Source organism: Arvicanthis niloticus, chromosome 6 (assembly GCF_011762505.2).
Source record: "Arvicanthis niloticus isolate mArvNil1 chromosome 6, mArvNil1.pat.X, whole genome shotgun sequence".
In the NCBI taxonomy this organism is placed as follows: Eukaryota; Metazoa; Chordata; class Mammalia; order Rodentia; family Muridae; genus Arvicanthis; species Arvicanthis niloticus.
The window spans coordinates 46,788,599-46,815,356 of NC_047663.1; the positions used below are offsets into that span (position 1 = coordinate 46,788,599).

Consider the following 26,758-nt stretch of genomic DNA (forward strand, 5'->3'; position numbering starts at 1 on the left):
CCATATACAGGCATACTGCTCTTAGATGTATATCCAAAGGACTTTTTTTTCCTACTACAAAGGCATATTTTCATCCATATTTATCACTGCTCTATTCATAATAGTTAGGATAGGCTTAGATGCTCTTTAGCTGATGAACTGATAATGAAAATGTGGTACCTACATACAGTAGAATTTTATTCAGCTGTAAAGAAAAATGAAATTGGGCTGGAAAGATAACCCACTAACTGCTGATCACTAACTGCTCTTCCAAAGGTCCTGATATCAATTCCCAGCAATCACATAGTGGCTCACAACCATCTGTAATGGTCACAGAACATGGAATTGGTATTGGCTAGAAAACTCCCTTCCTGCTGGCTAGCTTTCATGGCACTAGAAGGTGTTATATATTCTGCTATGTGGGGTTGGGGGAGTGGTCAACAATAGTCACAAACCTATTGATCTACAATAAAAGAGGCATGGCAAGCTGTGCCATTGGTGCAACAGTGGCAAGAATGCTCTAAGGTTACCAATCACTTCCTGATTGCACTTAAGATCTAGTACAGAGGAGGAAACACACGCCTGATACTATAAATCTGCCCAACAAGTCACAGCTGGGGAGATCACAAGCCCCAAGTGTAAACCTACTACAGTTTCTCAGCTAAATAGACACAGCATTAAGCTGCCCTCTAAATTCATATGTCTGTACCCACAGACATAGATTAGTGTACATCTCACACTTCATTAGAAAAGTTTCTTTTTTTCTTGATTAATTTGTTTTCTTTTTTAAATTTTATTTTATTTACATTATATTTACATTTCAGATTTTATCCCCTTACCCCATTCCCCGCTCCACCCAGGAACCCCTTATCCCATCCCCCCTCCTCCTGCTTCTATGACGGTAGTTTCTTTGTGCACTGGAGGGTTACACAGAAACTTACAAAGGGTCAAGGTGGAGAGAATATGTGTCAGTGGAGTGTTCAGTCACAAATAGGACATCTATACTACACCCCCTGCCAAGATACAAGGGCCATCAAGGAAGGGGGGATGAGATTTATATAAGTGGTCAGAGAGGACAGCAGCAAAACAGTATCTTCTGGACATTACAGAACTTCTGCACTCATGAATTCACAACAGCTGTGGGTGACTGCACAAGGCTTATAAACAATCATGCTGCCTGGCAGTGGTGGTGCATGCCTTTAATCCTAGCACTTGGGAGGCAGAGGCAGGCAGATTTCTGAGTTTGAGGCCAGCCTGCTCTACAGAGTGAGTCCCAGGACAGCCAGGGCTACACAGAGAAACCCTGTCTCAAAAAAATCAAAAAACAAACAAACAAAAAATAAAACAAAAAACAATCATACCACTCAACATTCTAACATGAAGGGAAAAGGGGTTTACAGACCAACCCCTAATTATCAAGGAGCCATGACCTGCTGACAGCTTCTGTGGAATAAAGACTCAGTTTTCTTTAAGGCTGTGGTGCTTGCTAGGTGCACCAGAATCAGTGGATGGCCCCACATAAGGAGTATATGTGAAACACAAATTATATTCAATGGGTTATTTAGGAAAATAATGTGGCAGTATACAGCACTCCTAGCATTCAGGAGTCAGATCTCTATGAGTTCAAGGCTAGCCTGGTCTACAGAGCTAGTTCCAGGACAGTCAAGGATATACAAAGAAACACTGTCTCAAAATGCAAACAATAAAAGTTACAGAGTTAGAGGAGTATGAAGGTAGAGAACCAGGAAGAGTGGGGGCAAATATGATCAAAATATAGCATATGACATATACAAAGTATAGTATTTGACATATAATTCTTATGTAAACTACAAATTTAAACTTTGTAAATAATTTTTTCCTCTTGAAATAAGCCTTTCTTTGTTTAAAGATTTTATTTACTTTATTTTATGTATATAGGTATTTTGCCTGCACATAACACCCTTTGTCCCATGGATCCCCTAGAACTAGAGTTATATATAATTGTGAACTGCCATGTGGATTCTAGGAATTGAACCTAGGTCCGCTAGAAGAACATCCAGTGCTCTTAATCGGTGAGCCATTTCTCCAGCCCTATATATTTTTAACAAACAAAAAAGACCCCTTAAAAGTCTAATAAATCAAGCTTTAAATATATATTTGGAGCTAGGAATTTGGCTCAATGATAGAGTGTCTACCTAGATGTGCTAGGCCCTGAATCTGAGTGCCAACATTGAAGAATAAGTAAGTAAATAAACTGGAGAAGAACAATGGAAAAGGTGGCTGCCAAAATTCCCCTAAACAGTATTTCTCCTTTAGTGTATGTCTTCCCAGGCAGAAAAAAAGATGCCACATTGAGAATTAAATGGCAAAAAAAAAAAACAAAAAAAAAAAACCAAAAACAAAAAAACAAACACAAACAAACAAACAAACAAACAAAACCCTAAATATACCACTTAACATAATCTTGTCTAACAATGGGATATTGTACCTTTTCAAGACACCAACCAGAGGACACTAAGCCACGTGCTTATCTTCAGGTAGACAAAGAGCAGTTCCTTAATAGATATGCTAAGAGTAAGCTTAATTTTATTGGCATGACTGAACTTCCTCATTTAACTTTTCAGTTACTGTTTCTCTTTCCTCAGCCTAAAGCAGTAGACTCACTCTGAAAACAAGAGACACACTGGAACTCAGAACTGGGAAAATAGGTGAGTCCCTTGACACATCTACTTCTGTCACTCTTATCTTCTTTTCCAGGAACTTCAGCAACAGCCACAATCAGATTGCCAATGGAGAGGAATCTGGCTAAACAGTCTGATGACAGGAGGCTCCTCCAGCCTGCCTTTCCAAGTCTAACCCCTTATGAAAGGTGGATTTCCTTTGTACAACTGTTCTATCAAGCAGAGGATCAGACACTTCATACATTCTGCTTGAGTAAAAGACTTGGTAGTAACTTGGAAGAGAGAACAAACTGTTCTTCCTAAAGTCTTAGGGATGCTATATGCAGAAAGACAAATTCTGATTGTGAAATGAACTTCCCAACCATAGTCACCGCCCATATATAATTACTGGCATGAAGAAGCTCAAGCCTACAGGTCAAACTGTTAGTGCCAGGTAGGCTGCTGTTTCTCAGTTCCCCCAAGACACCCATGCATCACTTCCTCGATCTCCTGCAACTCAGGAATATTAATAGCATAAGGCATTTTATGCTAGGCATCATGGTACATACCTGTCATCCTAGTACTCAGGATGTGGTATAGGAGTATTTCTTGAGACCAGCCTGGGCTACAGAATGAGATGCAGTCTCAAAAAACAGAAGCCAAAACAAAACAAAAGCAAACACAAAGGATCATGAAATGAAAGCCAGTTTAACTCTGCTTCAATTCTAACCCCTAAATGTTCCCTTAGAGCAAGCAACATGAACATGAACACACACACACACACACACACACACACACACACACACACACACACACAGCATCTCTTGGGTGCCCTCTTGCTGCTATTATGGCTCTTCTGCAGGACTGAAATGGAGTCATACTCTATGAACTAATAGATAAGGGAAAAGAAAAGGCCAGGGCTCAGAAATGGGAAGTTATTCCAATGGCGGCAATGAGTAACAACAACTAGTGATTTATAGGAAAGATAATCCAATAATACAGTAAAATAAAACAGTGTGCCTGAGATGGTTTTGATTTCAAAAATTATAAAACATATTTTTAAAAAGAGTAGGGGCACCGAGGGGAAGTCCAGATTGGAATAAATTGGGCACAGATGGGGGATGCAAAGAAGTTTCCATGATGCCCTACCACAAATGTTGCTTCAGCTACTTGTCTTCCAGAAACTAGTTTTATTTCCTTAAATTACATTTTTTAAAAATTAAAGTTCTTGAAGTATTTGGGGTTAAGTTCAACGGTTTACCTTCTAGCTTCTTATCAGCTACCCAGATGGCTACTGAAGCATTAATACTGAGATACACAAAGAAGGCCTTTTCTCCTTTTAGTCTCAGAATGCTACAGACATTGTGACATCACTCCAGGAACCACCATTCAGCCACCAGCTTTGGAGACTAGCCAAGCAAGGCATACAGCTTTCCTAGAGCCATGGCCTTCAATTCCCTGCATTCATCAAATACCTGTGTTTAAGGAATACCAGCCTAAGGTCCGCCAAATATCCCATCCTGACCTCAAATGTATCTGTCTCCAATCATCTCGTAGATGTAGAGTACTAGGATTCTAAGCTGATGATAATACCACAGGGGTAGGATCTTGCATAGGGTTCATGATGGAGGAAGTTAGTGTCCCAGAACCTAATGTAGAGGAAGGACACCATTCTCTCTCCACAGTTTTGCCCCTCTACTTTGTCTGCTACCATATCTAAAGCTTTTAAATATTTCAAGTATACAATGAAAGCATATTTAAAAAGTAAACACAATAAAGTGTTAGCAAGCATATTATGTGTATTCCTTCTCGTAGAAGAAGGTAGTTCTTGAAAAGGAAGCACAAAACACAAAAATGAACTATGATGGTACTGCAGGACTGGAAGCCATCAGCAAGAGACACACTTTTTAAGAAAGCTCTGTTGCTCTCCAAATCATAATTTTGATTCTACATCTATGGAAATGGCTCTGGCACAGACAAAAGATCTAACTTCCTTGTGGGCTAGAAGATCACCTCTGCTTCAGGCTGGAATGCTCTTCTCCACAGAATCCAGGAACTGACACATGTAAACACCCACCCAGAAGAACACATCCAAGAGGGAATGGAAAGAAAAATGATGGTCCAGATGTTCTGTAACTTGCAATGACTGCCAAATCACCATAGACCCAAAGCACCTGGGAGGCCAGGCTGTGTCAGGCCTTACTTCCTGGTTTCAGACAGCCAGGGACCTGTGGCTGGGTGGTGACTGTGACAGCCTGCAGACTGTATGGGAGAGAACCCGTTAGAAGGGCACCAGCTGACAGGACTTGGGGGCTGAACACACAGAGCTTGATTTATCACTTCCTTACTCATAAAAATGTGATTCAAAGTGCTGCTGATTAGTGAAGGATTTAAATCGTTACCCTCTCCCCAGCCCTCTTCTCTCTCCACCCCCGGCACAGATGCTGCTACTCAGCCACAACACCCCCTTCTTGCCACTGTCCGTGCAAGCACAGCACAGGGGCCCAGAGAAGATGACTCATGTGCTGGGAAATGGAAAAGTGCATCTTCCCACCAACCAGCCCTGCTGAGTGCTCTGTTCACCCCTATCCCAATGGCAGCCCACACAGTGGGGTCTGGATGGCCGCCTCAGCTGCACACCGGGTACTTGGCAGCACGTCCACAGAGCTCTGTGTCCCAGTTGAGTGTTATATCCTGTGGCCTGGGCTGTTTTTCCCTGAACTACCCTTGGAGCCTGTGACCACCTCAGCTCAGGCTCCTCTTGCCTCATGGAGGTGAGAGCCAGGGAAAGGGCAGTACAGGGAGTGGGGCCACAGGCCTTTGCTTGTCATTCCTGACTAGAGGATCCACCTCATGATCAACTACAGAAAAGTTTTACAAAAGTATCTTGACCTCAAATATGCAAGAGTCCCCTCTATCCTTACCTTCCTTTTACCCATATTTTCTTAACCTTTACTTAACAGCTACAAGAAAAAGACTCACTGGTGGTCTATGAAAAGTCTAGGGTGTTTCCCTTCCACACACCAAAAGCTGTTGAAAACATGCTCTTTACATCCACACCTACAGAGGCCATAGGTCTCTTGTTGCTGAACTGTGTGTCCGAGCTCTCCAGCTCACACAGCAGTGGTGGCTTGGGTAGGAAAACAGAAAATGAATACAGGGGCAACTGGAGGCCCTACTTACAGAGCCCAGTGAGCAGGCAGTGTTACTATGTAGTTCTGGCTAGCCAGGAACTCAATAAGTAGACCAAAATTAAAGGCGTGAGCCACCACACCCTGAGAGCTTCCTTCTTAGTAGCAAAATTTCTCTCCCTTTAGGACTGTATAGCCTCACTAGGGCAGGACTTTACAAACTTTTTTATTTCCTTCTTCTTAGAAACCAGTGCTGTCCCTTAAGGCTCCAGGTCTTCTTACAACAGCCACCTCAGCAAAAATTGGCTAAGTTGTGAAGGTTCCTAAGCCTCTGTATCTTGCCCACTGCTGAACATTCTGGATGCTGTGTAAGTCAACCTGATGGGGAAATGTCTTCCAGGATTCAGATGGGACTGAAAACCCAGGCAGAGCAGCTAAGAAGCTCCTCCAATCTCAGGAGAATCCCTGTGTTTTGGGAAAGTGCGGCATGCTCACTCATTAGGGGAGTTCCCCACCAGCAGCAAGTTGAACATAGATCCTAATACATACAAGAAGGGAAGTAGATTGACTGCAGGTGAGAGGAGAGATTTCTTAGAAAAGGTAAACCAAAGAGCCAGTGGCACTGTCGAGAGACATTACATCTGCTTTATGACACAGTCTCCATGGGGCAATTCCTACTTCCTGGCACTGCAGATAAGAATCTGACCAAACATTCTCTGTTGATGCTCAGGAATGACTCCTTGGCAACGTGTTGTAAAGAAACACAAAATAATGTCACTCATACTACATATTTATATCAAGTCAAACCACATCAGCCTTACCTAAGTGAGGCAGAGGGAGGGGAAGGAATCCTAGAAACATCCTTCAAATGTGACATGGTCATCAGAACATTTTAAAATCCTGCCAATCTGCCCTTCCCTCCTCGCCTCCCGCGCCATACAAAAAAAAAAAAAAAAAAAAAAAAAAAAAAGATTGTTCAGAAAAACACTTCAGAACGCATACCAGTACACTGGCCAAATTCTGGGCCTGGTGGGTTTTGTGCTTCCAGATTTGAGTCACCAAAGCTCATCAATTCTCTGTTCTTACTCTCTGGCAGAGTCCCATAAGGGATATCCCATAGGGAACTAGACTTTTCCATACTGAACAAACAGGGTACACGAGTCCAGAAACAGCAATTCCCAATCACTGCCAAGCATACGGTCTCCGGAATGAAACATTTCAGCAATGCCTCCCTCTTGGGAGAAGTCCTGGGTATGCAGCCTCTAAGAGGCCTTGCTGCTGCCATTAGCATAGCCAGATGTGCAACGGCATCTTGAGATTTTTAAATTAAACTTTATACTTATGAATCTCTCATTTTATTCCACCCAAGCACTACAGAGTCTTACAGACTTTAGAGACTAAAATAAAGATCTAAGAAGCAATAGAAGGGAGAGGGGTGTGTGTGTGTGTGTTTCCGTTTCTCTCTCTCTCTCTCTCTCTCTCTCTCTCTCTCTCTCTCTCTCTCTCTCTGTGTGTGTGTGTGTGTGTGTGTGTGTGTGTGTGTGTGTATGTGGAGATGGAGTTAGTGATAAGGTAACATCGGAAAGATACTAAATTCACCTCTGTCTAGATGGAGAAACTGGATTTCCCTTACCTTTCAACTGGGAGTTATGCACAGCAAACATGTTGATGGTCATGAGCTGCAGCATACGGGTACTTCCAATAGGAGATGGGCTATGCTGCAGCAATACTTGGAACTCCTTAAGGACCTTCTCAGCCACTGCAGGGAATGTCTCCATCCTACAAATACAGGGATTCCATTATTGAGGCACATGCTTAAAAGCACTCAGAAGAACAATTCCCCTCTCCCAAGTACACAACTAATACCTAGGAAGTTTCTTTGCTACTTATTCCACAGTTCTGAACATACAGAAGAAAAAAAGAGAACAAAGTATTCCAAGCTTGGAGATGAAAACAATTCAATTACTGGATAAATAGCTATAAGTTATTACACTTTGGCAGGCTATTTCTTAAATGCCCTCACCCCTCCCCCATATTAATTGGATTTAAACTGACAAGAGTTTCTGTTTGAAACGGGTTTTCTAAACAGTGAACATATTTCCTTTAAACTCTAATATCTACACTATCCCTAAAAGTCTCCTTTATGAAAACTGTACTCTGTAAAAGGAATCTAATCACAATAAAACTTTCTTCACTTCAAGAATTACTTCAGAAACGAGACATGATGGATCATGCCTGTAAACCCAGCACTTGAGTGGCTGAGGCAGGAGGATCTCAAGTTCAAAGTCAGCCAAGGATACACAGCAATAGCTTGTCTAAAATTCAAAAATAAAAAGAAGAAAGAACGAAAAGGAAAGAACACTGCTCTGCCATTTTAGGCATTATCACACTCACTGCCCACCCATGGGTCCCAAACTCTCCCTTGAAGAACCCCAAACCTAGAGCTCCCAATGGCCTGTTTCCAGCCTTTCCTGTGCTGCTATCCTCCCTCTCACAAGCCTCTGTTCATCGGGTCTGTATGTTTTCAGACCAGTGGAAATACAATGCCCTGGCCAACTGCCACTCCCAATACAGGAAGAGCCTGTAATGTAGGGAGGCAGAAATCCAGCCAGTGACCTAGGGCTTCTAAGGAGAGGTCATTCAAACCAGTGCTTGCCAAATGTGGCCACTGGATCCTAAACAGTGGTGCATGCCTGGAGCTCCTTTGGCAACAAGGAGTAAACCACAGCTGAAATCCTCTGAAATAAAAAGCAAACTCAAACTTGGTGCTAGAGAGAGAAACCAGGCACACAGGCCTTAGGGCTATCCTGAACAATTCGTGGTCAGCAAAGTATCTTTTACCTCCCCCCACCCCACCCCATCAAATTGCTTGTGGTACTCTGAGGGGTGCAGTGGGGAACAGCTCTAGGCTAGATTAATAAATATCTTCTGGAAAGCCAGGGAAGGCAATCCTTCTCAAATCCTGGGAAAAGGTGGTATGAGTTTGTCCCAACCTAAGTCTTTATCGTTAAATAGCATCCTTCCCTGATAAGAAAACCCCAGAGCTTTATCAAATGTTGGCAATCTTTATACCATTCCTTTGGATGGCAACTTGTACTGCTGACCCTCTGGTGCCCAGAAGTCATACCACAGCTATAAGTCAATCACAGTTTACTCCAGTCTGGCCCTGCTCAACTGTCCTCATTTTCACTGGCACAAAACATGCCATGCGTTTACTTCTCGCACCCACATGCCATTTTAAGTGCCTGCCCCAAAGCAAAGCAAAACAAAACAAAACAAAACAAAACAAAACAAAACAAAAATTACTCCCCTCTAAAAAAACTTCAGAGCTGCTAAAACTCTTGATAGACTAGAAACGGCAGGGAGTGATATTTGTGGCTGGATTGGATCCATTTTTCCCCATGGGCTATAACAAAGGTTTCACTTTAAATCCTGACACTGTGCAGCACTCTCTCTAAATGGAAGTGGGGAGGGGGCTAGTACTTCTCATTACAAGAAGAACAGAGTTCACTCTGCAAGAAAAGCAGCCACGCTGGGCAAGTTTCAGAGCCATGTGTCTCTGTGTTGAAAGGCAGTAAAGCGCCAGCACAGAATGACAGGACAGAAGTGTCACATGGGATATGTGTCTGAGGAAGCCTCTTCCCTGGGATAGGAACTGAAACAGATCCATTAACACTCCATGGTCAGACTAAAGTCTCAAATGAGAACAAGTCAAACGCTCACATTCTTTTTTTCCAGAAACTTAAAAACAGCCCAAAATAAACCATCCTTTGATTAGCACAACATAATTAAAGAATCAATGGTTAAGAATGTAGATTAGTCTCACATATCAAATATAAGAGAACATGACTCATTCCTAGAACTCAGGAGGCATAGGCAAGCAGATCTCTGAGTTTGAGGATGGTCTTGTCTACAGAGCAAGTTCTAGCCCAGTCAGGGCTACTAAAGGAGACCCTGTCTTAAAAAGAGAAACTGAAAATCTGTTGGGTGGCTGTGGAGGAGAGTTACTCAGACTAAATCAAGGGTTGTTAAGCAACAAATGGGAAAAGCACAATTAAAAGTCACCTTTACAGAGGCAGGAAGATCTCTGTGAGTTTGAGCCCAGCATGGTCTACATAGGGAGTTCCAGGACAGCCAGGACTATAAGAGAGAGACCCTGTCTCCAAACAAACAAACAAACCCCACAACAAACAAAAAGTCATCTTTCCAGGATTCAATAATGAATACAAATCTGTTTTAACGATTTGTAACCAAAATTCTTTGATTTTGGTTTGAAACTATAAGCAGTTTCATGTATTTTTCTTTAAGAAGTATCTTTGCACCTTACCTACATATTACAAAAAAATTATAATAAAACTAACATAATGGTGGTATATAATTTATATATATTTAAAGTGTGTTGTCTGTGTACAAGCACACACAATGCAAAACCCAAAGTTGTACATGGTGGCATATGCCTGTAATGTTAGAGGCAGGAAAATAGTTGAATTTGGGGCCAGCCTTGTCTATTACATAGTGAGACCCTGTCTTGAAAAAAAATAAACAATAAACAAAAGTGAAGGGGACCCACAAAATTATGTTTTTACAAATACATACGTAAGCATGCAGAAAAGCATAGAAGGACATACAACTCAATGTCTAATGCACTCTCTTTGGAGAGTACAGGATGGGGATGGGAATGAGCTGGGGACAGAGTGAAGAGAAGTATTAACCTTGGCTATAGCTTTGTATTTTGTAAGAGTTTCTGGATGTTACTTATGAAATAATTATAAATTTAAGACAAGAAGAAAGAACATGAGCAACAACAATAAAGGGGGAAAGAGGAGGAAAACAGAAACTGTCAGAAGCACCTAACAGGCCCAGACGCTGCAGAGACAGGTATGGTGCATCCAGTACCTGAGAACTTCATAAACTGAAACTGGAGAACTGTTGTGAATTCAAGGCCAACCTGGGCTAGTTATGGAGTTCAAGAACAGCTGGACTACAGTATGAGACAAACAAATAAAAAACCAAAACCAACAAAAAGCACCTCCATCAGTACTACTTGTAAAGGTGCCACTGATTTTATTATACTCACATGAGAGAAACTTCAACACATATCCAGTGACCAACTGTAAAGCAGTTTAATATTATTACTTTCACACACACACACAAATGACCCTAAAATATACACTAAGCATTAAAAGTATTCAGTTATCTCTGCTTATTAAGAATATGAGTAGCTTAGTTGGGCATAGTAGCTCACGCCTTTAATCTTACATCTGCCTTGGAAAGCAGAGGCAGGCAGATCTCTGTGAGGTAGAGACCAGACTCTTCTACACAGTGATTTCCAGGACAGCAAAAGCTACATAGTATCGCAAAAACAAAAAACAAACAAACATATGAATATGAGTTTTCTAAATATTTTACAATGTACATTGTATAATATAAAAAAATCCTCTATTATGAATACTTCTGAGTTTGGTATTTAAAGACATTTAGTAATTTTACAAATAAATTAAAATACAAATACTTGATTTTTAAAGAACTCAAATCTAAAATAAATACATAGGCCATTACATTCCAAGACCCTGAAGCTGTGCAAATAGCATGCTGAGGCAAGAAAGCACAAACTTGAGTGGTGACTTTAACCAAGGCAGTAAGAGGAAGCAAAATTATTCTAGTTGTCACAATTCAAGAGTTTATGCTACCAGTTGCCAGCCTCTGACCTCTCTCAGTTGAGGCCAAGTGCAGGTCTCATCCAACTAACAGGGACAGCATCTATCAGAAGCCTCCAGACAACCCTGACTGATTCTAGAGTACAAGAGGACTCAGCTCCTATTCTTTCAAATTTAAGAAGACTGATCATTTTCAGAGCATATACTTCACTGACTTACATGGTTTACTTGTGATCTCCAGAAACAACTTGTTTTGTTTGGATGGCAATATCAAGAGACCAATCTTTCAGACAACACTGGGACCTAGACTCACGAATGCCTCAGACAGTGACTAACAGGGCAGGCCCAATCCCTCAGACGCTGAGGACACAGCTGGGCTAGACAACATTTTCTGCAGAAAAAAAAAAAAAAATCAGGATCCCTAACTTTTCTCGATTTCTTATTCTTTAAAAACTTAAAATATCACAGGAACAAAAAAAAAAATGTTTTTAGTTAAACCATGTCTCATGGGTGATGAGAGAAAATACCATATTGCTATAGAACACAGGGACTAGAATGAGCCTTAGCAACAATCTATTTAAGAGGGCTGGAGAGATGGCTCAGTGGTTAAGAGCACTGCCTGCTCTTCTAGAGGTCCTGAGTTCAATTCCCAGCAACCACATGGTGGCTCACAACCATCTGTAATGGGATCAGATGTACATGCAGACAGAGCACTTATATACATTAAATAAATAAAAATAAATCTAAAAAAAATAATAATCTCCTTAAACCACTGCTAGGAAACTGAAGTGTGTAAAATCATCTGACTTGTTTACTTTGGAGGCCTTCTAACTATCCATTGGGTTTTTTTTGTTTTGTTTAAAAAAAAAACCTGTAGAGGCATTTAAATCTCCTTAAACCTGTCAGCTAATGTCAACAGTAAGCAGACTTGCCTTGCACACAGTAGATAGTCAAGTATATACAGATACAACATGGAAACCCAAGCATAGAAAAGACCAAGACCAAAAGAATAGTGTCAGGACTTTTCTAAAAAGCTAGGCACAGTGTGTGCCTTCCTTCAGCTGTTCTCCATTACGATTTCAGTCTTAATTCATCTTCAGCACTTGGCATATTTCACATCTTCTTATTAATTAGACATCAGCCCATGATGTTATATGTAGCTTGTACTCACTGCCTGTCTAGCCTAAGAGAATTAAATTACTTAATTTTTTTTCTTTTTACTTCTTAAAAGATTTACTTTTCGTGTGTGTGTGTGTGTGTGTGTGTGTTTGTATCCCACATGTGTGCAGGAGCCCATAGAGGTTAGAAAAGAACACTCAATCCCATGAAGTTGGAGTTAGAGTACTGTACGAGTGTATAGTACCAACATGGGTACTACAAATAAAAGCCAGGATCTCTGCAATATCTCTCTATACTCATTAAGCCATCTTTTCAGGCCCTTTGCCCCCCCCCTCCCCCTTTTTTTTTTAACAACAGGAATGTTACTTTCTCTTATCTCAAGAACAGTATTAGAGGAATACTCATTCAGAGACTGAAGTATGTCTACAGTTGATGTTTTCTTTATTGAAAAGGACCACGTTTCACCTTTTATAAAGACAAAAACTGGATGGACAGTGGTGGTGCACACCTTTAATCCCAGCACTTGGGAGGCAGAGGCAGGTGAATTACTGAGTTCAAGGCCAGCCTGGTCTACAGAGTGAGTTCCAGGATAGCCAGGGCTATAAAGAGAAACCCTGTCTCAAAAAACAAAAAAACCAAAACAAACAAAAAGACAAAAACTGGATCAACTATCTTTTTTTGAGGGAGGGAAGAGAGGAGGGAGGGAGGGAGGGAGGGGCGGACAGACAGACAGGCAGACACAGAGACACAGTATGTGTTGGAGCACATGTGCCTCGCCTCAATGCATAGATGGAGGTCTGAGGATAAATCGCAGGAGTTGGCTCTCTTTCTCCCTGTTGATAGATTGATAGAACTCAGGTCATGAGTCTTGTGGCACACACCTTTTCCCAATGAGCCATCTCACTAGCCCTGGATTGACTTTTTGACAACTGATGTTATACTCAAGAACATTAGCCATCCGGAAAACTAATCTAAACTAGAGTAAGTGAAATTCATCCATATAAGTGAAATTCATTCATATTCTCTGTTTCTGTCTCTGTCTTTCCTTCCTCTCTCTCTCTCTCTCTCTCTCTCTCTCTCTCTCTCTCTCTCTCTCTCTCTCTCTCTTTTTCTCTCTCTCTCTCTCTCCTGAGATAGTCTCATATGTATCCTAAGCTGGCAAAAAACTTGCCATATAGCCAAGTGATGATTTTGAACTCCTGATCCTTCTGCCTCTACCATTTGAGTGGTAGAATTACATGAATGCCATCACACCCAGTTTTTATTGGTGCTGGAGATTGAACTTGGGCCTTCCTGTACTCTACACAAATAAACAAACCTACTGAACTAACTATATCCTTAGTCCTCTTTTTCCAGCTGTTTAATCATTACTGTAGCTTTTCCCCAGATTTGTTCCAAAGTATCTATGCTAAAATGAGAATTTTAAAAGAGAAATAAAATATAATAAATACTTGATCTCATTAAAAATATATATATCTTAAATATTCCTTCCACACATTCTAAAGTAAGACTTATACAAGCTTATACAAGTTCCATGTTTCTGATGAACAAGACACATCTAAAACTGTAGGTTTCCACAAGGGGCACTGTGGCCCCCAAGGAACATCTGCCTGCAGACAGTTTTAATCACAACTTGGGAGTGGAGTAAGTGACTGTCGTGTATAGAAAGGTGCTACAAACATTCAGGCTCTCAAAGCTCAAAATGTCAATAGTTTGGAAGTTAGTGAACTTGGATATTGATAAAGGGAAAGCAGGTGTAGGCGTACAAGTACAATCCTGGCATTTTGGAGGTGGCCACAAGAAGGATCAGAACTTTAAGCATAGCCTGAGCTTCATGACGGGGCGAGGGGGCAGGGGAAAGGAAAGGGCAAACAAAGAAGGAAACAGGAGTTAAAGAGTTGAGTGCAAGGTAGGAAAAGAAAGGTGAAAACTGGCAACCATAGAAGCTAGCTAACAGGAGAGGCGTCAGCTTATTTTAATTGTGCAATTAGTACTTCCTGTATCCTATTCTCTCACCAGTCTATACTGAACATGACGGCTAACATCATAACTGCAGCTTTGCACTCACTGATGACCAGCTGCACTCTACTAGAACCTACTGGATTACCAGATACTTTTCTTTGGCCTTTTCCAATCTATCTTTTTCTTAGCATGTTTATTTCTTCATCCACATAACTGTTAGCTGAGCACTCAGGATACAGCTGAGTTAGACAAAGCTTCTTCCACTGGAGCGTGTGTTGATAGTGCTAGGGAGAGCTAGGGAGAACTTAGAAGCAACTAACATACACAGTTTATTTTTCCCAAATAAATTACTCCACACTTATTTCTAATGGTAGAGATTTTTATCTTTTGGCACTTCTCCAATGATTCCAAGTCATTTCAGAATCTAAAATATCCTTGAAATGGTCATGACTATCACTCTTGCCCAAAATGATGCCAGACAAATACAATGTGAAGCATACTTTCACTCACAACCAACAGGGCAATGGCTCTTCAAGCAGGACATAAAGCCTCTCATCATCTCAAAAGAATAAATACAGAGTATATAGAAGCTGACTTGACTCTCGTTTTCCCACAGGAAATCTATGTAATTACAGGGTCCCTTACAAGTTCATGGCAGTGAAGAAAAAGGAAAACACCTCAACAGGAGACTTGCAATGTGAAGCCAATCACCGTAAAACTTGTAATTCAGAAAGACTGAAAATCAACGGGAACCCAGGCATGGTGGTACTCTTGGGAATTCCAGCACTTGGAGAACTGAGGCTGGAAGGTTGCCAAGTTCTAAGCCAGCCTGGGCTACACAGAGAAACCCTGTCTCAAAAAACCCAAAGCCAATTGGGCAGCACACCTTTATAGAAAGGCTGCTGCTTCTTTACTTTAATGTCCTTTACTCAAGGAGTCCCTACACAGAGACATTCAGTACACATCTCCTCTGACATTGAAAGCATTGTCAAGCTTTTGGATGATGAGTTTTACATTGTCAGGAAAAACTCTTCTGATGAACGAAAGGAACACTCAAAACTCTTCCCAGGGACGTGAGGGAGAAAGTTATAAGTTTCTGCGCATACTGCCTTCCCTGGGGCTTACAGGGATTTACTGAGATCAGCAATGTGGCACATGGGACTGAGCACATAGGAAGTTGGACGGGTCAGAAGACCACAGAGGAAGGAAAATGTTACTCTATTATTGAGGAAAGATTAGGAGATAATTTTTCCCCAAGGAGGATCCCTGGAAGCTGCACCAAGGATATAGCACAACTATCTCAGACTTCCTGGGAGTTAAGCAGGAAGACAGAGTCAACAGAAATCCAGGGAAACGAGAAGAGGGGTCTGGGAAAGACTGTCCTAAAAGAATGGCTTCAGGAAAGAAAGAAAAAAATAAAGGAGAGACAAAGATAATGATATCTCTCAAATTTTATGAGCACAGTAGGAAAGAGAATGAAGGAAAGGTGGAGGCCTCTAAGAATTCACACCCTGTGCCCTCGGTTACAAACACAGGCTAGTTGCTAACAATATTAAATTCCAAAATGACTTGTAATGTAGGGAAATAAAATAAACATCCTGCACACTTACCCAATCCGGGTAAACAGCTTCCCATGGGCATGGAGAAAACTGAGGATGAACCTTTTGTTCAGCTGCATGGGAAAAAGGGAGAGGAGAAAACAATTAACTTTCCCCAGTTTCCTGTTACTGAATACAGTCCCCAGTGACACAATAACCTGGCCAGGGTCTAAAGGGGTGGGCACTGGAGATGGGAACCAAATGGACATGCCCAAACTCTCACACAGACCCAGGGCACATGCCCAGCAGCTGCTTTCAGCTGAGCCAAGACAACAGAAGACTCAGTGAGTGGACAGCACCCTCTGCTGGCAATGGTACCCCTGTGCAGAAATAGAAGCTACAAATCTGAACTGAGCAGGTTTACAGAGGGTGATGCTTCTTCCTCTCTATAGGATGGAGAAACCACTATTGGCTCTGTAATAATGGAAATTAAATTCTGACAGAGATAGAGTAACAGTGATTTTAGAGAAATTCCTGGTCCTGCTTATGAACTGTTTTTCTACCTATGTATGAAAGCAGGTCTCTGATAACTAAGGTTAAAGTATTTACCACTAAGGTGGCTCATCCAATACTTTACTAACTTTTGAAACTGGAGTTCAGTTCTGGATATGAAGCTAAAGATTAGGGTATCTACAGAGGCCAGGCATATAGTAGGTTGGTGGTGACAACAGGAACCTCTGGCTGTTACTCTCCAGTCCCAACAAATGTTCTATGTAGAACCAAGCTAGAAAGTGGAATATGGGTTTTTATGTAAAGTGCTCTAGCTTTTTAAGTACTAGATACAAATAAAAAATATTTAAACATTAGCTAAGTCTCAAACTCATTTGCCAGCCACATGTAGCCCATGCGCTACCAGTTTGCAATCTTGAATCAAAAAATTCTAGAAAATCTATCTCAGTCAAAACTGAGATAATTCCTTCAGGAAAATAAAGAGTGTCTGGGTAGTTGAACTGAACTCCAAAGAAAAAGAGACAATTTAAAAAAAAAAAAAAAAAGATTTATTAACTTTATGTATATGAGTGTGCTGTAGCTGTCTTCAGACACACCAGAAGAGGGCGTTGGATCCCATTACAGATGGTTGTGAGCCACCATGTGGTTGCTGGGAATTGAATTCAGGACCTCTGGAAGAGCAGTCAGTGCTCTTAACCACTGAGCCATCTCTCCAGCCCCAAATAAGGACAATTTAAAGACCCAATCTCACAGTATCCCTGATCTCCTAGAAACAGTACCCCATGGTCTGCCAGAAGGGAGGGCTGAAGTTGTCGACTTCTGCTGAGAGTGGTGACAGACACATCTAAATCCAGCACTTGGGAGACAGGTGGATCTCTGAGTTGAAGACAAACTTGTTCTAGAGTGAGTTCCAGGACAGGCAGGGCTACATAGTGAGACCTTGCTTCAAAACATTTTTAAAAATTTTAAAGAAATGTTGATTTCAAGTGGGGAATTAGTGAATCAGCATGATGGCTAGCAGGTAAAAGCCTGGCAACTTGAGTTTAATCGCCAGGACCTACATGGTAGAAGAAGAAGAGCAACTCCCACAGGTTCATGTCTGATCTCCAGATGTACACTCAAGCCCACACACATACATGGACTAATTAAATAGATAAAAAAATGTAAAAAAATAAAAGCAAAGAGGGGTAACTACTAGAATAAGGAGCTGGATAGTATATCCCCAAAGAATAAAAAATACTGAGTCATTAGCCTGCAGAACACAACACCAATAAAATTATGGTAGTTCTATCTCTAATACAGAAATGAGACGTGGCAATGATTCTGCAGTAGAGAAGGATGGTGTGAACAGACGGGCTTCCCATCAAACAGACTTGCATCTAATTCTACACAGACAATTTACCTGGTATAGTAGATCTTTGGCAACTGTCCCAACCTCCCTAAGTTCTTTCCTCATCCCTTCAGACCTGGTCTTGCTGTGGCCCAGACTGGCCTTGAATTTGTAATTTTCCCACCTCCACTTCCTCAGTGCTGGGATTCTAGGCAAACACCACACACACCCTGTTTCTTACAACTTTCCATAGGTATGAAATAACTTCAGATAGGAAGGTATACATTCTCTATTCCTATTTTAACTGAGTTATTTCTCTTCACAGCTATCAATCACACAGGTTAATCCATAAAAAGAGATTCTCTATAAGTTGCTTATATTTACATGTAAAGAATATTTTAGTCAGAAGAGAATTGTTAATAGTCCACTAATTCAAGCCTAAAGTCATCCTTTAAGCCCTAAGGCAACCCCAATGAGTAACCTGCTTTAAATAGGACTCAGCATTTTAATCCAGGCCTTTAGACTCTATGCATAATTTTCCTTCTCTTAACCTGAGAAACAGAACGTGTTAACTGATGCAATGAGGACTGAATGAGAACAACTGAAAAGCAATACAGGTTTGCTTTAAGTCTTCTTTACAGAATGGATACAAAATACTGGACCAGAAAGCTCCTAGAATGGAGTGAAACCCCAGGGCTTTTGGGAGATCCTGGTATTGCTCATACTTTTTTTTTTCCTCCCATGAGACGCAGGAGGAGAGAAACGGGACACGGTGGGATTGCTCATACTTCTTAATGGACTATCTTGGGAGAGATAAATTAAGTCTACCTAATCACGTAAATCCATATTTGCTACAATTATATTTTAACTACATCTAGGTTTTTTTTTAAGTCACCATATTTGCTACTATTATATATTTTAACTGAATCTAGTTTTTTGGGTTTTTTGTTTGTTCAGTTTTGAGACAGAGTCTCACTATGTAGCTGTCTTGGAACTCACAGAGATCCATCTGCCTCTGCCTCTGCCAGGAGCTCTGGGATTAAAGGTGTGTGCCGCCATGCACTTTTTTTTTTTTTAAGAAAAGATTAATTTGAAAGTATATACACTTTCTCCCAGACCTTGAGAACTAATGCTTCATTTTCTGCCTAAAGTATCTGTTATCCTAACTTTGTTCCACTTTGTTATCACTTGATATGTAGAATGGGTGAGCCTTGAACTCACAGAGATTTGCTCACCTCTGCCTCCTAAACCACTTTAGTTAGAAAAGGAAGTAAAAATGTGGGTGTATTAAAGAGGTATGCAGCATGCAACCCAAAGGCAGATCTGTTACACATTGATCAAAATGAGTCTTACATTCACAAGAGACAATATAAAGTCAACTAACTCTGAAGCAGGATCTTTGGAGAACTCCAAAAAAATAAAAATAAAAACACAGAGGGACCAAAGCCATGGGCGGCACATGGGTGGCAAGTAGTCTACTCCTCAACTAGTCTTTAGAGACAGGGTCTCACTAAGTATTAGCTCAGACTGGCCTCTAACTCTTTGCAAGGATAAGATTATAGGTGGCCCTTAAGAATTCATAACTGAAACCAAGTTTTTCCAAGTCAGAAAAACATTACCACAGACTGGTTTCCATTTCTACAACTTATTTTTTATTTCTGTGTATATATCTGTGTAAGCATATGCAGGTACCCTAGGAGGCCAGCTAGAGTAACAAGCATTGTGAGCTCCCTCACATGGGTTCTGGGAACTGAACTGAAGCCCTAGGGAGAAGAGAACTCTGAAACTCACTACGAAGACCAATGAGTCATCTCTCCACTCTCCTCTTCCTCCTCCGCTCCCTCCTCCTCCCCCTTTTTTAAGGCAGGGTCTATGTAACCCTGGCTGGCCTCGAACTTCATATGTAAAATGGGCGAGCCTTGAACTCACAGAGATTTGCTCACCTCTGCCTCCTAAATGCTGGAATTAATGGCTTCCTAAGTGCTGTGATTAAAGGAGTGCACTACCATGCCCTGTTTTGCAACTAACTTTTAATATACACTTAGATGATCTCACTCAAGTAGACAAAGAAATGTGAGACTGCCTCTTGATCATTCTTGTATATTTACCTACTATTCACCAGAAACTAAAAATGCATCTTGGGAATAGTCCCTAGAGATGGTGTTGAAAGAGACAGTGACTGTCTTTACAATTCAGGACTAAAGCCAATTCATTTCGAACTCTAAACTTACCACAAATAGATATTAATGATATTAGGTACATGAGTAGGTCTCCAGAATGAAGTCTGCCATTGATGAAGATCATCAGTTTTAAAACTTTTTTTATTGTTGCCTCAAGTATATTTTGTTAGTACTGTCACCCCCCCCACACACACACACATTGTAAAATGAAGTTTCTACTAGAGAATTAACTAGCTCATAAATGAAAAGATTAAAATACAAATAAAAGAATTCTGAAGCCAGGAAACCATAATGATACATACCTGAAGTTCTTGCACTTCTTAAGTAGAAGCAGGAAGATCATGAGTTCAAGGTTATCTTTGGCTACATAGCAAACCTGAGGCCAGTTTGGTTACACGAAACCCCGTGTTAAACACAACAAAGAAATCTCACCAAGAAAACAAAGTTGAACTAGTACTTTAAAAACTGTCTCCTTAGTTGGGAGCAGCAGTCCATGCCTTGAATCCCAGCACTTGGGATGGAGAGACAAGTGGATCAATGTGAGTCTGAGGCCAGTCTGTATCTACAGACATAGTGAATTCCAGGACAGTCAGGGCTACACAGTGAGAAAACAAAATAAAAATCGCAGAACTGTCCCCTTGTTCTAACATGTTAATTCCAGAACCACTGAATATTTACTAGTCTTTGTACCATCATCAAAAAGTCATCCTCAGCTACATAGCAAGTTCGAAGCTAGCCTGGGTTACATTAAGACTATGTCTCAAAAAACAACCACACAAAAACCCTAGGCTGAGTCTGATAGCTCACACCTGTAATCCCAGCGCTTGCCAGGCTGAGAAAGGAGGAAGGTCATCATGAATGTGACACCAGCCTTTGATAATGAGTTTGAAACCAACCTGGGTTAGAATGTCTCAAATTTTTTTTTTTAATTCTTCTTCTCCTTCTTCCTTCTTCCTTCTGTTTTTGTTTTTGTTTTATGAGACAGGGTTTCTGTGTAGCCCTGGCTGTCCTGGAACTCACTCTGTAGACCAGGCTGGCCTCGAACTCAGAAATCTGCCTGCCTCTGCCTCCCAAGTGCTGGGATTAAAGGCATGCGCCACCACTGCCCAGCTAATCTTTATTTTTCATAAGAAGTAAGTATTTTATACGAACCATACAGAAAACCCCTTGAAATTGCTATCCCTGGAGTGGAAAAGAACACCTGCTTGGTGGCAGCAAAACAATGCCATGCTTGGGAGAGTCTAAGATGTACCCCATTCCAATTCCACAGAATTGTGTAGAAAATCAAATTTCTGATAAACAAATCTTTTTAAGGACAGTAAGAGTATTCAGGGTCTGAAGAGATGACTCAGCAGTTAAGAGCACTGACTGCTCTTCCAGAGGTCCTGAGTTCAATTCCCAGCAACCACATGGTGGTTCACAACTATTTGTAATGGGATTCTATGCACTCTTCTAGTGTGTGTCTGAAGACAGCTGCAGTGTACTTATATAAATAAAAATAAATAAATAAATCTTTAAAAAGAAGTAAAATAATAACAAAAAGAATATCCAGAATTTGTATATTTTTAAAAATTTTTGGAGGAGCATAAATTATCATTTTTTTTGTTTTGAGTCTATTTTCATAGGTATCAAACATTTCAACAGAAGTCAACTTTTCTGTTATTAGAAATAAAGAGGTTCTATCCTTAGATTTGAGACAGCACTTGTGTAAACCAAGTTTCAAGAGTACCATAAGTTAAAAGCCCAGGGCTTTCAGAGCAGTCAATCAAAGGTTAATTCATACACCTCTGTAAAGGTTGAACTTACAGGGAGGCAGAGGATGTGAGGGTACCCAAAATACTGTCTGTGTGTCTGTCCATCTGTCTCCCTCAGAACTGTGCTTCTTGTTCATCCAAACAAGAGGCTTAGAGGCCAAGAAGATAAACCAACTTCTAACTCTAGGTATGTTTTAAAATCTAAAACAAGGCCTATCAACTCTGAAGTTGCCAGGAGACATTGGGATACCCATGCTTGCTTAGACAGGAAAAGTCTGAGAGGAAGTGAGATCTAAGGAAGTGATAAAGAGAGGAAGAGTCTGGCACACAATATGTTCTCTGTAGGACAGCAATCATTAGTAAAATAAATAAATAAATAAATAAAAGCTATTTAGTAATATTTCAGATTTTTTTAAAAGACTGGGTTTCAGTATGTAGCCCTCCCTGGCTGGCCTGGATGGTACTCAGTGATATGCCTCCTCCTGATTTCCAATTGCTAGGATTAAAGGCTTGCCCTACCATAGCCAGCTTATTTTCAGCTGGGATACAGATAAGGGAAAAAAAAAAAAAAAAAAAAAACACTTAGGTGAGCTGATCAACATGACTTAAATACCTGCATAATGAAAATTAAAAAAAAAAAAAAACAAGACTGAAAGACAGCTCAGTGGTAAAGAGCATATACTGCTCTTCTGGAGGACCACAGTTCGATTCCCAGTACTGACATCAGAAGTCACTCCAACACACCTAACCTCCATAGGTACCTGCAACAATGCACACACTCACACACACTTTAAAATAATAAAACATAAAACTAAACCTTAACAAATATTCAGAATGGAACCTGAGTGTTCAACCTCCAGGATCCACCCACATGGTGGGTGGAAAGAACTAACTCCTACAAGTTGTTGTTCTCTCTCTCTCTCTCTCTCTCTCTCTCTCTCTCTCTCTCTCTGCACACACACACACACACACACACACACACACACACGTAGGTAGATTGATTTTTAAATCAATGCACATATTCCTTATTTAAAGCAAAGAGCCACAGACAGCAGTGCTGAGGACAGGCAGGGATGCTGACACACCAGTACTGCTGGCACAACAGCTCAATGAGCTATAACTGACCTCCAGTTTCACAGAGATCCTGGGGCAGCTGGACCTGAGCCATATGAATTTAAATTTTAAAAATAGACATTCTAAAACTACCTTTTCTGGACCAATGAGATGGCTCAGCAGGTAGAGATACTTACCACCAAGTTAAGTGGCAGGGTGGAAAAAGAAGACACTTAGGCTAGATGCCTCCTGACCATCTCAAAAGCATCCCTAGGCAAGGGAAAGAATCCGACTAAGATTTATGAGTCGTTATACTCTGGTTTGACAATCTGTAGCAAGCTACTCAAAAATGCCACCAAGCTTAGAATCTCAAGGTATCTAGAAAAAGAGAGAGAAAGTTCAGCCAAAGGACAGCACTGTTGCTCTAACTGGCTTACTTTCTGAACGAATTTTCTTTCTGACTCATCCTTCTCAACGTCTGGGAACTCTCATGCCCATTTACCCAAATAGTAGGGGAGCCGAAACCCCTTGTGTCTATGCTGTCTTCAGGCAGGGAGGCAGAAAAAAGTTCCTCGTGAGCACATACACAAACCTATCTTGTCAATGCAAATATTGACAGAGTGTAAGAAAGATGGTGAGATCATTCTTATACTGTCAACATAGTCACTAATCTATTCACTCATCCCTCAACAGAAACTCACCAGGTACCTTCTGTATACAAACACTGCATACAAACTGTCAAGAAGGTAGAAATCATGACTAGGGAAGAATAGGGCACTGTGGATATAAAGAACAGAAGCATTAGAAAAATTGTCTCAGAAGATATGCAGAGATGAAATTTGATGTCTAAGGCAAGCAGTTGGTATAGGAGGAGATAAGTAGTCTTGGTCATTAACAAAGAAAACAGCATAAGTGATGGTCATGAGAGAAATATATTACAGGCTGCCACAGCAGGGTGAGCAATTCTACAGGAGGGTGTGGCAGGTATGGACATCTAAAATTCACTCTGGTTATTAGAAAATTTAAGAGTCTTGAGGACTGGATGAGGGTTAAAGGCAAGAGGCTAAGCTGCTACTTAAGTCTATTGCATTCACTCAATAACAATAGAGTCAGAGAAGAAAGTTAAAGGACAGGAAGGACTTTGGATGACCACTCCATACAAAGGCAATCTTGACCCCTATTTGTAAGTCCAGTAGTTGTAGTTTCAATTAACCACCAGCAGAAGTCCAGAGCCATGGAGAAATTGTAAAAAAAAAAAAAAAAAAAAGACAAGCTGAATTCATTTTACGAGCTAAGTTAGGAATTGTTTCCTTTCAATGTTTTCCCTCAAGATTTGTTTTATTTTAAATGCATAAGTGTTTTGCTTGTGTGTATGTATGTACATTACACACATGCCTGGTACCCAAGGATACTAGAAAAGGACATCAGATTCCCTGAAATTGGAGTTATGTATAGACTGTTGTAAGCAACCACGTGGGTGCTGGGAACTGAATGCAGGTCCTCTGGAAGAGCGCAAGTGTTTGCAACCATCTCTCTAGCCCCTTTTCAATTTTGGTTTGTTTTTCCAGACAGGGTTTCTTCTGTGTAGCCCTGCCTGTCCTGGAATTCACTCTAGACCAGGTTGGTCTCAACTCAAGAGCTCTGTCTACCTCTGCCTCCCAAGTGCTGAGATTAAGGGAGGATGCAACACCAACATTCATCTCCCCTTTCAAATAAATGTCTTTAAATACCCTAAAATGGTTCTTAGTTCTTAAAATCCATATATTAAGTGGTTGCTAAAAAACCTATTAGAGATTTAAAAGATTAAATATGTTGTCCATATATTACACACAGATGGGCGAACATACAAGAAGACTACAACAATAGTACACTGTTAATCAACAATGCAGGGAAAGCACACACTTACCATTGTCTGTAACCATCTCTGAGAACTTAAATCATCTTATCAGAAGTTAATTAGACAGAACACAGAGAACGATACTCAAAAGAAAAGTTCTATGTAGATTTTAGGATTCTGATCTATAGTAATAATTTCTGCTCCAGTCCAAGTGAAGGAACTTTTAAAAATGACTACAATTAACAATGGAATAAAATCCCAACCTAAGAGATATCCCAGTAAGTGAAGGCACTTGAATACAAGCCTGGCAACATGAGTTCATCCCCAAAGCCATGTAAAGGTAGGAGGAGCAAAGTGACTCCACAAAAGTGTCCTCCGGCCTCCACAGTGCACCACAGCACAGACGACCAACCCACCATTGTATGTTCTAAGTACATGGGGGGGGGGGGACACTTTACAGATGGCCAGTGTGACTGGGGAAGTGATTTTTACTTTATTTCTTTGTCACAAATTAAAAGAGCTATTATATTTAAAGACAAACATGACTCTAGACTAAAAGTTCTCAACCTGTGGGTCTCGATCCCTAGGAGTAAATAACCTTTCACAGGGATTGCCTAAGACCATCGGAAAACACAGATATTTACATCTGCAAACACAACCTCTGCCCACCCAAAACACAAGAAAACCCCTGAACCTCCCAAGAAAGGGACAAAAAGGTACCTAAGAACCAAGGGAGAATGATGCTCCAGGCAAGGACAGATATGGTTACAAAGATGATTTCATAACTACTCTGCCATGTGCATCAAAAAGCAAGTAACCAGCATGCAAGGAGCACTGGCAACCTCATGCAAGCTTCAGATTTAAGCAAGGCACCAAATAAGGGAAGGATTCTGGCACATCAACTGTAGAAAAAGTGTTTCAAGTTAAAAATGGCTATTCAGGTTTGGATGTGAACATCTGTATCTGCTCTTTCTCAACAGAGGCAACTCTACCTCACTGGCAGCTAACAGCAGAAAGAGAGAACTGAGAGTCAAAATGGATCACACAGGCTAACCATGGGGTTTGGTACAGCCTGATATTTGCCTGCCATCAAAGCCAAGGCTACAAATATGCCAGTGCCGAACTTAGACCCCACCTGACCAGAAGTCAGCACATCTAGGAGCAGGCAGGCCATGTCCTCACCCCCTACTCTCACTCCCTAGCCATAGTTCAGGAATAAGGTGAAAAAAACCACAGCACTGTTGGTGTGAGACCCAGCTGCACTGTATAGAAGCTAGGCCTATTTTCAGTGAGGGTTCTTTAGTGGGTTGGTTTATGGGCTTGAGTTCTTACTTTATCTGTGCTATTTCCCAGACCAAAACTATCAATTCAAGAGAACACCTTTCAATCTCTCTCATCTCTCATTTCTCTCTCTCTCTCTCTCTCTCTCTCTCTCTCTCTCTCTCTCTCTCTCTCTCTCTCTCTCTCTCTCTCTCTCTCTCTCTCTCTCTCTCGTCCCCTGTAGCGTGTGTGTCTGTGTGAGTACACACATATCTATCTGTCTGCAATGGACACTGAAGCCAGAGCTTTATGCATATACTAGGTAAGCACTCTACCATCACCACACTACAACCTCAGTCCTCATCTCATCTTTGATTCAATTCTATCTCTTCTAAGTTTTCCATCATTTGGTTGGTTGGTTGGTTGGTTCTTGCTGTCCACTGACTGACACAGAGTCTCTTGTTTCTGCTGCTATACTACACACTCCAGGCAAGATGACCTTTAGGTGTCTAGACAATTCTCCTGTCTTCACTATCCCTCTTGCTATAACAGTACTGGGATTATGATAGGTGAGTACCACTGCATCCAACATTTTACATGGGTGTGAGGAGACTGAACTTGGGTTATTAAGCATGTAGCTAGCCCTTTTATCCACTGAGCCATCTTTCTGCCTCCCTCCATCCCTCTCTTTTTATCTCTTCTTTTTTTTTAAGATTTATTTTTATGTTCATTGGTATTTTGCCTCTATGTATGTCTGTGTGATGGCGCCAGAAGCCCTGGAACTGGAGTTAGAAACAGTGGTGAGTTGC

General features: G+C 41.0%; 1 protein-coding gene across 5 annotated transcripts in view; it reads right to left on the reverse strand.

Moving 5' to 3' along the window:
* The window catches only part of Smg6 (SMG6 nonsense mediated mRNA decay factor), a 222,766-nt gene that overhangs the window by 152,206 nt on the left and 43,802 nt on the right, over positions 1 to 26,758 (reverse strand). For 4 of the 5 annotated variants that reach the window (XM_076936313.1, XM_076936309.1, XM_076936312.1 and 1 more), the window contains 3 exons: positions 16,098 to 16,159; positions 7,383 to 7,528; positions 3,188 to 3,262 (listed from right to left, as the gene is read on the reverse strand). In XM_076936313.1, the coding sequence (XP_076792428.1) occupies positions 3,188 to 3,262; positions 7,383 to 7,528; positions 16,098 to 16,159 (283 nt within the window). The remainder of the gene's footprint in view (positions 1 to 3,187; positions 3,263 to 7,382; positions 7,529 to 16,097; positions 16,160 to 26,758) is intronic. The other variant, XM_034504241.2, reaches the window with a different exon arrangement.